The sequence below is a fragment of the Falco punctatus genome (assembly GCF_963210335.1).
Source record: "Falco punctatus genome assembly, chromosome: 1".
NCBI classification, from domain to species: domain Eukaryota; kingdom Metazoa; phylum Chordata; class Aves; order Falconiformes; family Falconidae; genus Falco; species Falco punctatus.
Genome location: NC_137580.1, coordinates 19,842,781 through 19,855,084, shown reverse-complemented (window position 1 = coordinate 19,855,084; position 12,304 = coordinate 19,842,781). Strand labels below are relative to the sequence as shown.

Genomic DNA, 12,304 nt, shown 5'->3' with positions numbered 1-12,304 from the left:
TTCAAAAGTTTTAGGGGTGAAACTGAGCTAAAACTTTGAAGATACAAGTAATCCATGATCGGCTTCTCCAAAACCTAATCTGAATTTCAATCTACCACTCCAAGAACTGGATGAGACTATCTGTTGGAAGGCAGTGCTCTGAGAGAACAAGGATACGAGAATATTGCATCTAATTGAAATTATTAAATGCTACTGACAATTCTAGAGTTGTGTTCAAAATTTAGTTTCCTCTACCTTTCTATGGCTTTCACAGTGATTGTGAAAAATAAAGATTGCACAGTAGAACAAAACACTGCCCAGTGTTGAAAAAAAAGGGCAGGAAAAAAAACAACACAGAGACACTTGGAACCAGTAGGTGAAAAAGTGGGGGGATGGGACAGGAATCACAGGTGATGTTTAAGGGTGACTCTCCTCACCAAAATTTTGCAAGAAGTCCAGCTCTACAACAAAGTTAAAACAGAATCAGGGATTTTTCATAAGCAATAAAACACTCTCAACCTCTTAGAACAAATGGTAAGAGCAGGATCCTTCCTGGTTCTGTTGCTTTCTCTCCAGGAGAAAGGATACCTCCTAATGGAATCTTACACATTAATTTAAGAAACCTGCTAAGAAATCTAAAAAGGCAACAGCACAAACTAGTCTTACCAGTGAAGCACAATCCTGCATTTCATACAGGCACTTGTTTCATGACTTTTTCCAAAGTCAAAAAAACTTTATACTGTCTGACACTCAAAGGTGTCCTTAATCTTCTTTCTTAACAGGAGAATTAGCTACTTTATCGCTGAAAACACCTGCCTACAACAAGAGTTAGAATCTCACTCCACTGCTGTACAGCCAGAAACATACCCCCTCTGTCTACTAACAAGTACAGAAAGTGTAGCACTATCAATTCTGACTGCATCTTCCTGGGAAAAGAACAACATTGAAATTTGTTCGAATTTTTCTTCCCTTTCCACTTAAAGAACAGTAAAGCCTCAGTGAAGAAGCCTGGCAGTCTGTGCTATTCACACGTATATGCTCTCTTTTAAGTTCAAGTTCCTGTAATCAATTCAAATCCCAAACATGAGACACTTATGCCTAAGGTACAAAAGGAACTCTTTAGCAAGAATCTACATCAATGAAGGCAACACTCCCCTTGCTTGCTTGCTCACTATTATCACAGTTGAATGAATGCATTTTGCATTTTACTTAAACTTTGGAACTTAGTATCAGAATATAATTCAGGTGGTGTTTCATTTGCTATGGCAGGAGACATCAGAAACTCACAGAAAGGAGATTTTACAGCAATCTTTTTCATTCTATTACCCAGTCTTCTGTAAGCTCCTATACAGCATTTCCTGAGTCATGTTTGCTGGGAATTTATTCTTTTTAATACTACTGTATCACTTAGCAGCCCAAATCATGGACTGTTATAAATATCAGACAGAAGGATATCACATGACAATTGGAGGATAAGAGAAAAGAGAACAGGTGGATATAGACAGAATAGAAAAGAAGATTCCAATCACCACAAAGAAGAAAAGAAGATTCCAATCACCACAAAAAGCAATAATACCAGTGGATTAACATTGTAACTGTTGCTAAAGTTTTGTAGGCATCATACAGGATGAGGATTGTATTAGGGTAAGTAGTTTTGGAAATCAAAAAAACTAAAAAGTGTAGATAAGACTATTCTAGGTAGGACTGTGATCACTAAGGAAGACAAGATCAGAATCCAAAATAATTAGAACACTGAATAAAGTGCCAAAACGCTCAGTATATAGGAAGGAGAAACTAAACGAACAAATGCTACATGATAACCAACAGTTTACATAGCACCACTACAGAAAACATTAATGAATTCCAAACAAAATACTAATAACAAGATTGATGATGCTGTTAGAAAGCACTGTCATTCTGAGATGTATTAATAGACATATTCCCTGTATTAATAAACTCAGGACAATCATTCCTCTATACTTGGCACTACCAAGTGCTCAACTAAGCATCACTGCTCTTCTAGTTTGGGCAGCTGACTTCAAGAAGCATACAGATAAAAAAAGAGAGAATCCACAGGAAGAAAAAGCTTACTAGAAGAAAAAGTAGAAAAACAGATGTATGAAGAAAGGTTGAGATAATTGTTCATACAGCCTAGGAATTGCAAATGGAGTTCATAACAACTCTGCAATATGATAACTGTTACGAAGGCAACAGTGGTGACTTCTTTGGCATTCTCTCAGGTAAGACAATTAACTCAATCTACAGTGAAAAAGACTTAAATAGACATCAGCAAAAGAGAACACTGGATTAATGAACACATTCTAAACAGCTGATGGCACTAAAGCTGAAAGTCAAAGAGAGATCTATGGAGGTGGTAGAACTCTCTTTAGTGGAACTTTTCAGGAGATGAAACAGTACATATCTAGGATGATTGAAGTACATGCTGACTCCCCTTTGTGAAACAGAATGGGCTAGAAAACCTCCTGAGGTGTCTTCCAGCCCTACATTTCATTGAAATTATTGAGATAAACTTAAAAACACAAAACAGAAAAAAAAAAAAAAAAGAAAAAAGGAAAAAAAAAAAAAAAAAAAAAGGAAAGCTGAGCTACCAAAAATTAGCATGGTACAAGCAACAGTCTGGAAAACAAGAAGGTTAATACTAAAGGACAGGCAATGATGACAGCAAAGTTTAATTATATATGGCTAAGAAAGGACTTATCTTTAGACATTCAGGCACAAGCAATATGCAAGACCCACAAAGCTAAAAATGGGTTTCAAAGATAACATGAAAGCTACAGATCTGAATAACCATGTTTTCAGAGAGTAAACAGATCTCAATCCCCCCTATAGCCACCCTCATTACCTTCTTTCTCTATGTTTGTCAAATTTCTCTCTTTCTGTTGTATTTTCTGTTATTCCTAAACTTTGCCTTCATATTCTCTACTTTTATTTCTTTACACTGAAAGGAAACAGGTGGAAAAAAATAATCTCTTTTCCTCCCTGTTTCACCTATTATTTTCTCACTGGTTTTATTGCCTGTCTAAATATTTTTGGCAATGTTGGTAATGGTTCCCACCCCACTTCCTACAAGAGCAAAGTAAATAAATCAAACAGAAGGCACGAGTCCCACATACAACCTCCTTCGCAGAATCAAGAAGAGGAAATACATTTTTATGCACAAAATCTTCACGGTGATTTTTAAGATAAAAAAGCACTCAAGTGACATACCATCAATGCTACTTGGAAAGCCTGTGTGTGTCATAGTGTCTGAACAGAATTAGAACTACTGAAACAAAACAAACATTTTAATAAAATGGACACACTAACTACGATACTTTGCATTTTTCAGGGCCAACATAAAGGGTACTGATGTGTAAAAACTTCTAATTATATGTGACCAGGCATACCACCACTTGGTTTGAGAAGTAACAAAGTATAACCCTGTTACAAAAGAAATGCAGGGCATATTAATAGAAGCAAAGAGAAAAACAAGTTTAAAAAGGGGGGAGGGGGGGCACTATTTCCCTTACAACAACATATTTTAATTGATATCATCTATATCCTCAATGGATTCAGGTTATAACCAGAGCATTATTAAAGACTTACAATTAATCTGATAAACAGTACAATGTAGCTTTTTGCAAAAACAGAATCTCCTGGGGTTTAGTGATTCATCAAATTAATCTTGCAGGGACTTCCTTTGGGTATAATGGATTCAGAATCTCATATTCATAGTCCATCTGTATTTCTGTATGAACACCCTTATTTCCAATAGATGCTTTTAAAACTGTTAACCCCTCCTGTTCCGATTATAAAAGATTATGGGCATCAACAAAAAGACATTAAAAATACGGTTTGGGGGAAGAAAGTTTTTTACTACAGCACAACTAAATTACAAACAAAAACAAAAAAAACCCACACCCTTACTGGTATGTCACAAAGTAATAAAGACTGAATTCATTTTGTACAAAACCTGAAGGCTCATGAACCTATTTTATGGCCTGTATGTATCCTATTGTTACATCATTTAGCTTAGTGTTTAAGAATGCAGTAAGATATTTCAGAAGTTTAGAGTTTAAGAAGAACAACAGGCAACTTTGACTTAATCCTGGAATGTGTGAACAATAAAAGCACAAACATCTTTGTATTTGGTAAAAGATGCATTAAAACTTTAGGAAGATTTCTGGTTTAACCACTTGCGATTACAAAAATAAATACCCACAATAAAATACACTGGGTTTGCAACCATGAAAGAGATTACCCCAAAGGTTTGCATTACAGCAGCTTTTAAGTGACCTAAGCACCACAGTCTCTCATCTTAGTGAAGTCAAAGCCTGCTGTGGGTTAGCCTTCATCTTACTGACCTTTCGATGCTCTTGGAGATTTGTTGCTGAGGAACATTTTTTATTGCACACGGAACACATCAGCTTCTTCCTAGAATTTCCTGAAACAGAAACAAAATACCACCACCATCTTAAAAAGGAAGTGCTAAGAAAGAACCTAAATATTTCCACTGAGTCTGTGACTTTTCACTGGTCATTTGACTGACAAGATTTTTACATTTGTATCCCATCTTCAAAGTGTTCCATATCAGTTCTCTGTGGGTGTCCAACAAACCAGTTACTGATGGAATGTAAATCAAGAAAAGTAGAACAATAAAGAAAAAAAACCCTTCAAATAGATGTTATTATGTATCATCAATCCAACTCGATGAGCACAATTCAAAACTGAGAACAACTCACTTCATAACTAAACAGTTGATTTCTCCCAGAAGGAATTAGTGCAGCAATGACAAAAAAAGATCCCAAACTGAAGTAAAAACCACCACTTCCCCTTTTTCTTCATTCAGAAAACATTAAGCATTCTACTATATCAAATATTATTAATGATCTTCAACTGAACAAGACAGGGAAATTGTATTAGCACCAGATCATAAATTCAAATCTCATCTAAAATGTAAATTATAAAACAAGTTACAGGTCAGCTGCCAGATGTATTTTCGTTCCCTCTTCATAGTTGCTTTAAAAAGTCACCAAGCATTTAATTGGGTTTATCTATTTACCTTTTGAAATTAATTTTAGTAACCCACAAGGCTATTTTATTACAAGACAAAGCTACCACAAACTTAATTCTTTGTTATAATTGCTCATGCAAGATATTTCCTAGCTTATGTAAAAAGTACTCATACTACATTGAACACTAAAAAGAACAGGCACAGAAAAAAAGAGGAGTACTCCTTAGTCAACCACACAGCAAGTATGGATCACAAACGAACTCCTTAAGATAGCTTTCAGCTCAGTTTTTCAGACTCTCAGCATCCTCTATCTTTCCTCCTCTTACTGTCCTAAAGTATTCATATTATGTTGATTCTTCTTACTACAACGTATCCTGTCAATTTATTGGTTTGATACTTAAGTTTGTACTACAAAGATATACTTAATCTCACATACGCATTTGCTGTTATAAAACTTACAAGTAATTATATATACTGATATACATATAAATACAGGAATACACTTATTAGTACTTCAAGTTACAAGAACATTAATGATACCTTTACAGAGGAGAGAAGGGTGATAGTGAGTATCTGTTCACAGCTTTGCATAAGTCAACACACATAACCCATTCTACTTTCCCTTGCCTCCAGGTAAACACAAGGCAGGAAGGAATTCTAGAAGCCTCCCCCAACAGTAGTAGGTTATTTTCCTTCCTGCACTGACATCAGTTGTGGTTTCTGTGACTCCCAAGCAGTAAAATAAAAGCTCTGCTCATTGTGCAGCCAGAGCAAAAATATCTTCCAGGCATGTGCTCTCAGTCATGTCTGGAGTGATCATTCAAGAGAAATGCGGAATTTGTATACTAATACATAACTGACCAAAGTTAAGCCTAAATATAACAATGCTCATGGATGAAGAAAATTCTTAACTGATACTGAAAAAAGGAGATAATCCTTTCTAAGAACAGTTTTGGAAGGGTTTCTGTACACTGGAAGAATTTGGCAGAAGAAAGAGCTTTCATGTAATGAAAAATCTTACAAAGCATCTCAGTGCTGTCATCATCAACTAAAGACTGTTTTCTTTGCACTCTGGTATTCTGCTGTCCCCACACAGACTGATCTGCCATTGACATTGAGAGGGAACATGCAGAGACCAGAATGACAGAACTGAGATCTGCATTGTGGACCTGAGAGCAGTATTTTGCCCTTTCATGAAAACAGAGTGAAGCCTGATTGAAAACTATTGATTCAGAGTGCACAGATATAAAAACGCTACAGCCTAACGGGACTAGTGGATTGTCTGATCTGGCTTCCTGCACAACAGAGGCTATAGAATTTTATGCAATACCCTCATCAAGCCTAATCGTTTGTGAAGCATATCTTCCAGAAAGACATCCCATTGTGTCTTGAAAATACCAAAAGATCAAGAACTCGCCACTTCCTGTAGCAGTTTGTGCCAGTGGTTGATTTTCCTCAGTACTGAAATGTTTTGCTTTATCTAGTATTTGCCTAGTTTAAACTTCACCAGATTCCTATTACATTTTCTGCAGTAGACTAATGATTCATCAGGTATATAATAATTTGTCCCTAGGGGAGGAGAAATAGGTATTCTTGCAATTCGTTACTTCTTAATTTTCTTTTTGCTACAAATGAATCCATTAAAAAAGAAACCAAAGAAAATGTTTACCCTGATTTGCAAATTCAAGGCTAGAACCATGTTAGAGGATTGGGTTTTTTTACAAAGAAACATTAAACTCTTTCTTACCACTGTGAACATTTTCTTTATGTTTTTTCAGGGCATCCTTACTCTTGAACCTCTTCCCACAGCTATCTGCCTTGCATATGAATCTGGCGTCCCCTCTGCATGCCTCCTTGTGCTGTTCATAACTATACAGGGTAATTGGTAAAAAAAAACAACAGAAAAAAAGCAACACATAAAGCAGTATCTACAGAAACCAGACACATCACAAGTGCTCTGAGCTTAATGCATGCAGCACTGCAGAGTTCCAAGGCCACCTCATGCATTACTTACAGCAAATAGGAATGAAAGCATTTGACTTCTTTCACTGTTAGGATTCATATAAACTAACAAGCTTCAAAGCTAACATGCAAAGGGAGGCCAGCAATGATATGACAGCAGTCCAGTAACTCAGACACAAAACCTCAATTCTGAGCTGAAGGAAGTATTGCAAACAGAGCACTGAAAACTTCTTGAAGAGTCTCCTGGGCTGACATTCTCTGTGCACTGAAGTACACTACAGCAAAATAAAAAATAAAAAAAATTAAAAAACACAAAATAAGAGGAAAATTCTACAACTTACACAGGCTTGCAGTAGCTAAAAACATATATACAGCTCTGCAAATCTTTAAGTGAGTAATCTGTTCCATATGTGAACTCTTCTAGAATTTAATGGGACTAATCAAATGCATAAATAGCAAGAGTCAGGATCATACTTCTGTATCCTCATACAGATAAATCTTACTTTGCATGATGTAAAATTTTACTTAACTAGCTGTACAGCACAAACCCAACTTCCACTACAGACTAAAAGGAACAAATCTAAGTTCAAGAGAAAATATTTAACTGCCTCCACCAAATATTTCTCTGCTATGTAATTTTATTTATTTCCATGAAAGAACACAGAGCTCATACACAGCTGCCAGTTCTAGGAACGTTTACATTATTTAGATGTAAGAAAGAACAATTTATTACAAGAGCAGCCTTAAGGGCATTCTATGCAATATGAATCTGATTCTTTCCAGTACAGGAGAGTTAGATTAAATTACTATCTGTAATTACTTAAGTATCTAATGCGCTATCTGTAATTAAATGTATAATAAGTAATATGTCTACTTTATTGCAAGTAAAAAATATATAAACAACAAAAGATATAAACAGTTATAGTTTTGTACAAAAGTGTAATTGTAAGATATATGACTTCAGTGACAAAACTGTACATTTACATTATCAAGAAAAGTAAAGATGGGGTCTTAAATCTCACATCTTTCATGTTCCTATTTGTTTTTTTACCATCACCCAAATATTTAGTTAAGCTAATATGAACCATCTTTTTTTTCTCCTGAATCTTACTTCAGTTCTGTAACTACACTCACAGTTTAAAAATTCCTAAACTACTAAATAGACCACTGATGGAGACCAATGGCTCTGCATCAAACAGCAGCTCTGATCTGATCTACAGTGTATGATTTTGACACTTTAAAACTATAGTGACACTTCTGCAATTCAAATTGAAGTCTCCGATAAAAGAAATTAACATAGTAAAGGACTAATGTAAAGGGTAAGGGTACAAATACATAAACATAAAAATTAAACCTTAAATTGTCGTTAAGGCAAGAGAAACAAATGATTGAATAAAATTGTTTTAAACTATCCCCAAAATGAACACTTCTGTTTTTACTCACTGTCTTTGTAGAGCTTGTTTAACAGGGAATTTCTTTCCACAGTTTCTGCACTTAAATTCCTTTTCCTCACTGGGTTTTTGGTGCAAAGTCTGAAGATGTTCAGCTAGAATCTCCTGGCTGGCAAAACTGGACTCACAGTTTGGGCACGCATGGTCCTCTTTACAGGTAAGGGGATCTGCACGATTGGAGGCAAAAACAGCAAAGGAATAGTTTTCAGGGAATATTTTGATTACATTAAGAGATACTCTGCCAGAAACCAATTATGCAAAATGGCATTGCAAAATTCACAAAAGACATTGTCTCTGAATGGATTATAGGCACACTATCTTGAGTGGATTACCACCAGCATTACTGAAAATGGATGCAAAATATTAAGTTGGGTGCTGTTAGCCTAAATTAGTCATCCAGGTTGTCTCTACTGTGACAAAGATGCTGAGAATTCACCAGACAGCTCAGGTCACCTACCTTTTCTTAGACTTCTAACCTTAGGATTGGCTGAACAGGTTTATGAAAAGGTTTATTTCTCTCCCATTTAAGACAATACCCCTCTCAGAGCAAAAAGTTAGCTTTCATAAGACTATATGTCTTCTCATGAAATCTAGGCTCACTCATTTACTCAGTAATTCATGGGACTGGCTGCTCCTTATTAGGTAAAGAAAAGAACCTCAGTTCAAGCCAAAATAAAAAGATAAAAATAATACCAGAGCTCAGACTAAACCTGAGGATTCCAGTTCCCCAATACTATATAGTTCAGCGTTCTCTTTCTTTGTTACTTTTTTTTACAGGTTGCTTACCTGCTATTTTTTCACCAGCTGGTTGCACTTCTTTATTGTTGCCACTGTCTTCATCTTCCTGGATAACAGTTACTTCTTCCTCCTCCTCCTCCTCTTCTTCCATGTCACTGTCCAAGTACCCAATCAGAAGTTCTGTGTCTGTTTCAATATCTTCCACAGCCAGATAGAAAATATTTTCCCCTTCCTGTTGCAAACAACAGAGTACAAGCAATGAATAATTACGTCAGAAAAAGTAAAATCTGAAGACAAGCATAGGACCCTGTACTAATATTAGCCCTCACCTATGGAAGGGCTGGCTCCATTTCTCAGGGACCACAATGCTAGGACCACCCTTCAAAGACTTCTTTCCATATGTGGCTGCATGGACAAAGTGCCCTCGTATTCTGGAAATAGTCCCCTGCCTCATCTGTGAGGCTTTTCCAATATACACTGTAGCCAAGACCAAGGTGAACGCAGTGTTAAAAGTCCTCTCCTGCCACAATTTGTCTGACAATGACTTCAGAGTTTGAAAATGAAATATTTGAGTATTAGAAATATAATTTAAAAAAATATTAAATACCTAATACAGCTTTAACTCTGTCCCCTGTTGGTTGCTTGAATTATAACCCAGCTTTCAGTAACATGTTTACGTAGTGCTATTTTCTCTCTCTCCCCCTCTTTAAGATACCCAGCCTCCTTCATGAACAGGTTTTCAACCCTGGTCAGTTATCTTCACTCTCAAGTTAGGAGGCACATCTGTAAAATGCACTTTAAACCACTAGATCAAAATGCTTTGCTGCTTTAAATCAGTGTAGGTACACAGATCCACAGAAGGACAGAGATCCAGCCCAGATTCTGTACGAGAGGACAAACTACATGGTAAGTCCTAAACCCTCTACAATGAATAAGCAAGCTTCCAAATACGTAAATAAGCTAACAACTTTGGTCTTTGACAACACTTAAAGTTACCAATTTTGGTGTGGGGAAGGGGGTTGAGGGCAGAGGTCTATAGCACTATAGCAAACCCATCTGTCTCCTAAACTGATACACAAAGCTGCTTTTTTTTTTTTCCACATGCAAACCAACTGCTTTAGATACTAGCCAAAGCACCAAAGGAGACTCATTCTTATGCAATGAAGACTTCCAACTTCTACTGTAAATCTTAAAGCTTATCTGATTAACATCCAGAAAATTTAATTGGAAGCTTCTTTACACTACATCTAGCCATATATTTTTAACAAGCTTGCTAGCACAAGGACAAGATAATGATTTTTAATTTTGTTAATATACTAAGATTAATTTAAACTGTCAACAGGGATGTAACATTCTTTGTGCTTAAGGTCTGTTATATATTACGCAAGTTAATTGTCACACAAGAGTGAAACCTATTAAATTCAACAGACTTGATACAGCTACTGTTTTCAAGGACACAACTTTCCTGTTTTTAACTCAACTGCAGCATCTGACAAAAAAACTATGTATTTTTTTAAAGATACATTCTGCAGTCCAGATTTCTATCAGCATGTTAACCTAACTTCTGCATACATCTAGAAGTTGCTGTTTCTTGCATGCTTCTGTCAAGTTGCAGAGACCTTTAATTTAATACAGTCTAAACTCAAATCATGTATTGAAACTCTTGACATGAGGAAAAGTAAAAGGCCTTTCTACTGACAGTCCCCACTTAAGATAAAATCACTGGGGTAAACCTTCAACAGACTGCTCTTTAGGACAACCTTATTCTAAAAGCAAGACAACCTTATAAATTGAAGCATATACCTATTACTGGCTTGCAAAATGGAAAAAGAAGAGTAGGAAAAGGAAAAAGGAAGCCATGTATCCCAGGCAAAAATAAAGTCATAAACTTACACATTAAAGAACCAAATAGAACACCTTCCAATTGCATCATACGTAACACATCGTACACCGCACAGTGAATCTGGGAGAACAGCAACCATAACTGATTATTCCAGTTAACCTAGACCAAGTGTACGAATCCCAACAATCAAGCTCTTATCAGTATTGCGGCATCCTCACCATCTTTCTACTACCCTTATGTGCATCTGGGGCTTAATTTATACCTTTTGTCTAAAACCATACTGGTTCCTTCCCACTTGTGTACTTTTAGTTAGCAAAAAGATTAATGGAAGAAGTACTAAGAACTCTCAATGCTTGAGTACTCTTGGTCGCATTTGCATCGAAAAGAAATTAGCTTTGGTGCCAGCCCAAACTAAAACACAGCTCAAACTCATTTCTCCTCCAAGGCTAATTTGTTTGGCTTTTCCATCCAAACAAACGCTGACAGTCAGGTATTCAGAGCACTAATTAATCCAGATATACCACACTGTAGTAGCTCCTCAAGGCAGTAATTTCTGTGAAACCAATGGAAGCTCTCCAGAAACCACAAAGGAATTTAAGTCTCTGTCTCCAGTAGCAGCACACGCATGAAGGACACTTACCTACATGCATGCAAACACAGTGAACGTAGTAAGAAATATTTTGAATAAATTTAATAATCCTCCTGTTTCTAAGAACACATCTCCAGTTGTTCTCGCTGCCTATTTGCTTAGGCCAAGCTGGCTGTTTTGCTAACAGCATTCATCTACAGTGGGCCACAACCTCCCTGCGAGCTATTGCCAGTTTATTATTCCACTTCGCTTCTCTCACCCCCTGCCTCAATTGTCATCTTTTATGCTATAAACCACACTGATCTGCCCAGCAAATACAGGGTTTTTTTGTTCCAACAGCTCCTGCTATTCCATTTTTGCTCCACTGCAGGCACCTCTCCCATTCAGATTCTTGGCTTTTCCATAGTTACTCTTCCCGTGTGCTTTGTAAGAGGGGATGCTGAGAGGGAACATGAGACAAGTAGCACTGACAGCCCACCACACTTTCATCCAAAAGCGTAAGACACACGTGTCATCACTCCTGAAAGCTGAAAACACAGGAGGAGGAAGCAGACAGTCTTGTATTACCTGAGGGGAGTAGTGTTTTTTTTATCCTTCAGAGCTCTATCAGTGGCTCCACCTAAGCCTTCCTAATCCTTACCAAGTTTCCCCCTGTGCCCGTAACCACTCCTCTTAAAAGTGCTACCTGGCTTCCCTCTACACCAAGTTGCCTGGCAGCAAGCCAGCTC

General features: G+C 36.8%; 1 protein-coding gene across 3 annotated transcripts in view; it reads right to left on the bottom strand.

Moving 5' to 3' along the window:
* PRDM5 (PR/SET domain 5) overlaps positions 1-12,304 on the bottom strand; it is a 97,481-nt gene that overhangs the window by 61,367 nt on the left and 23,810 nt on the right. For all 3 annotated transcript variants that reach the window (XM_080373580.1, XM_080373582.1, XM_080373581.1), the window contains exons 4-8: positions 9,193-9,376; positions 8,399-8,573; positions 7,138-7,230; positions 6,741-6,862; positions 4,344-4,423 (exon numbers count right to left, since the gene is read on the bottom strand). In XM_080373580.1, the coding sequence (XP_080229706.1) occupies positions 4,344-4,423; positions 6,741-6,862; positions 7,138-7,230; positions 8,399-8,573; positions 9,193-9,376 (654 nt within the window). The remainder of the gene's footprint in view (positions 1-4,343; positions 4,424-6,740; positions 6,863-7,137; positions 7,231-8,398; positions 8,574-9,192; positions 9,377-12,304) is intronic.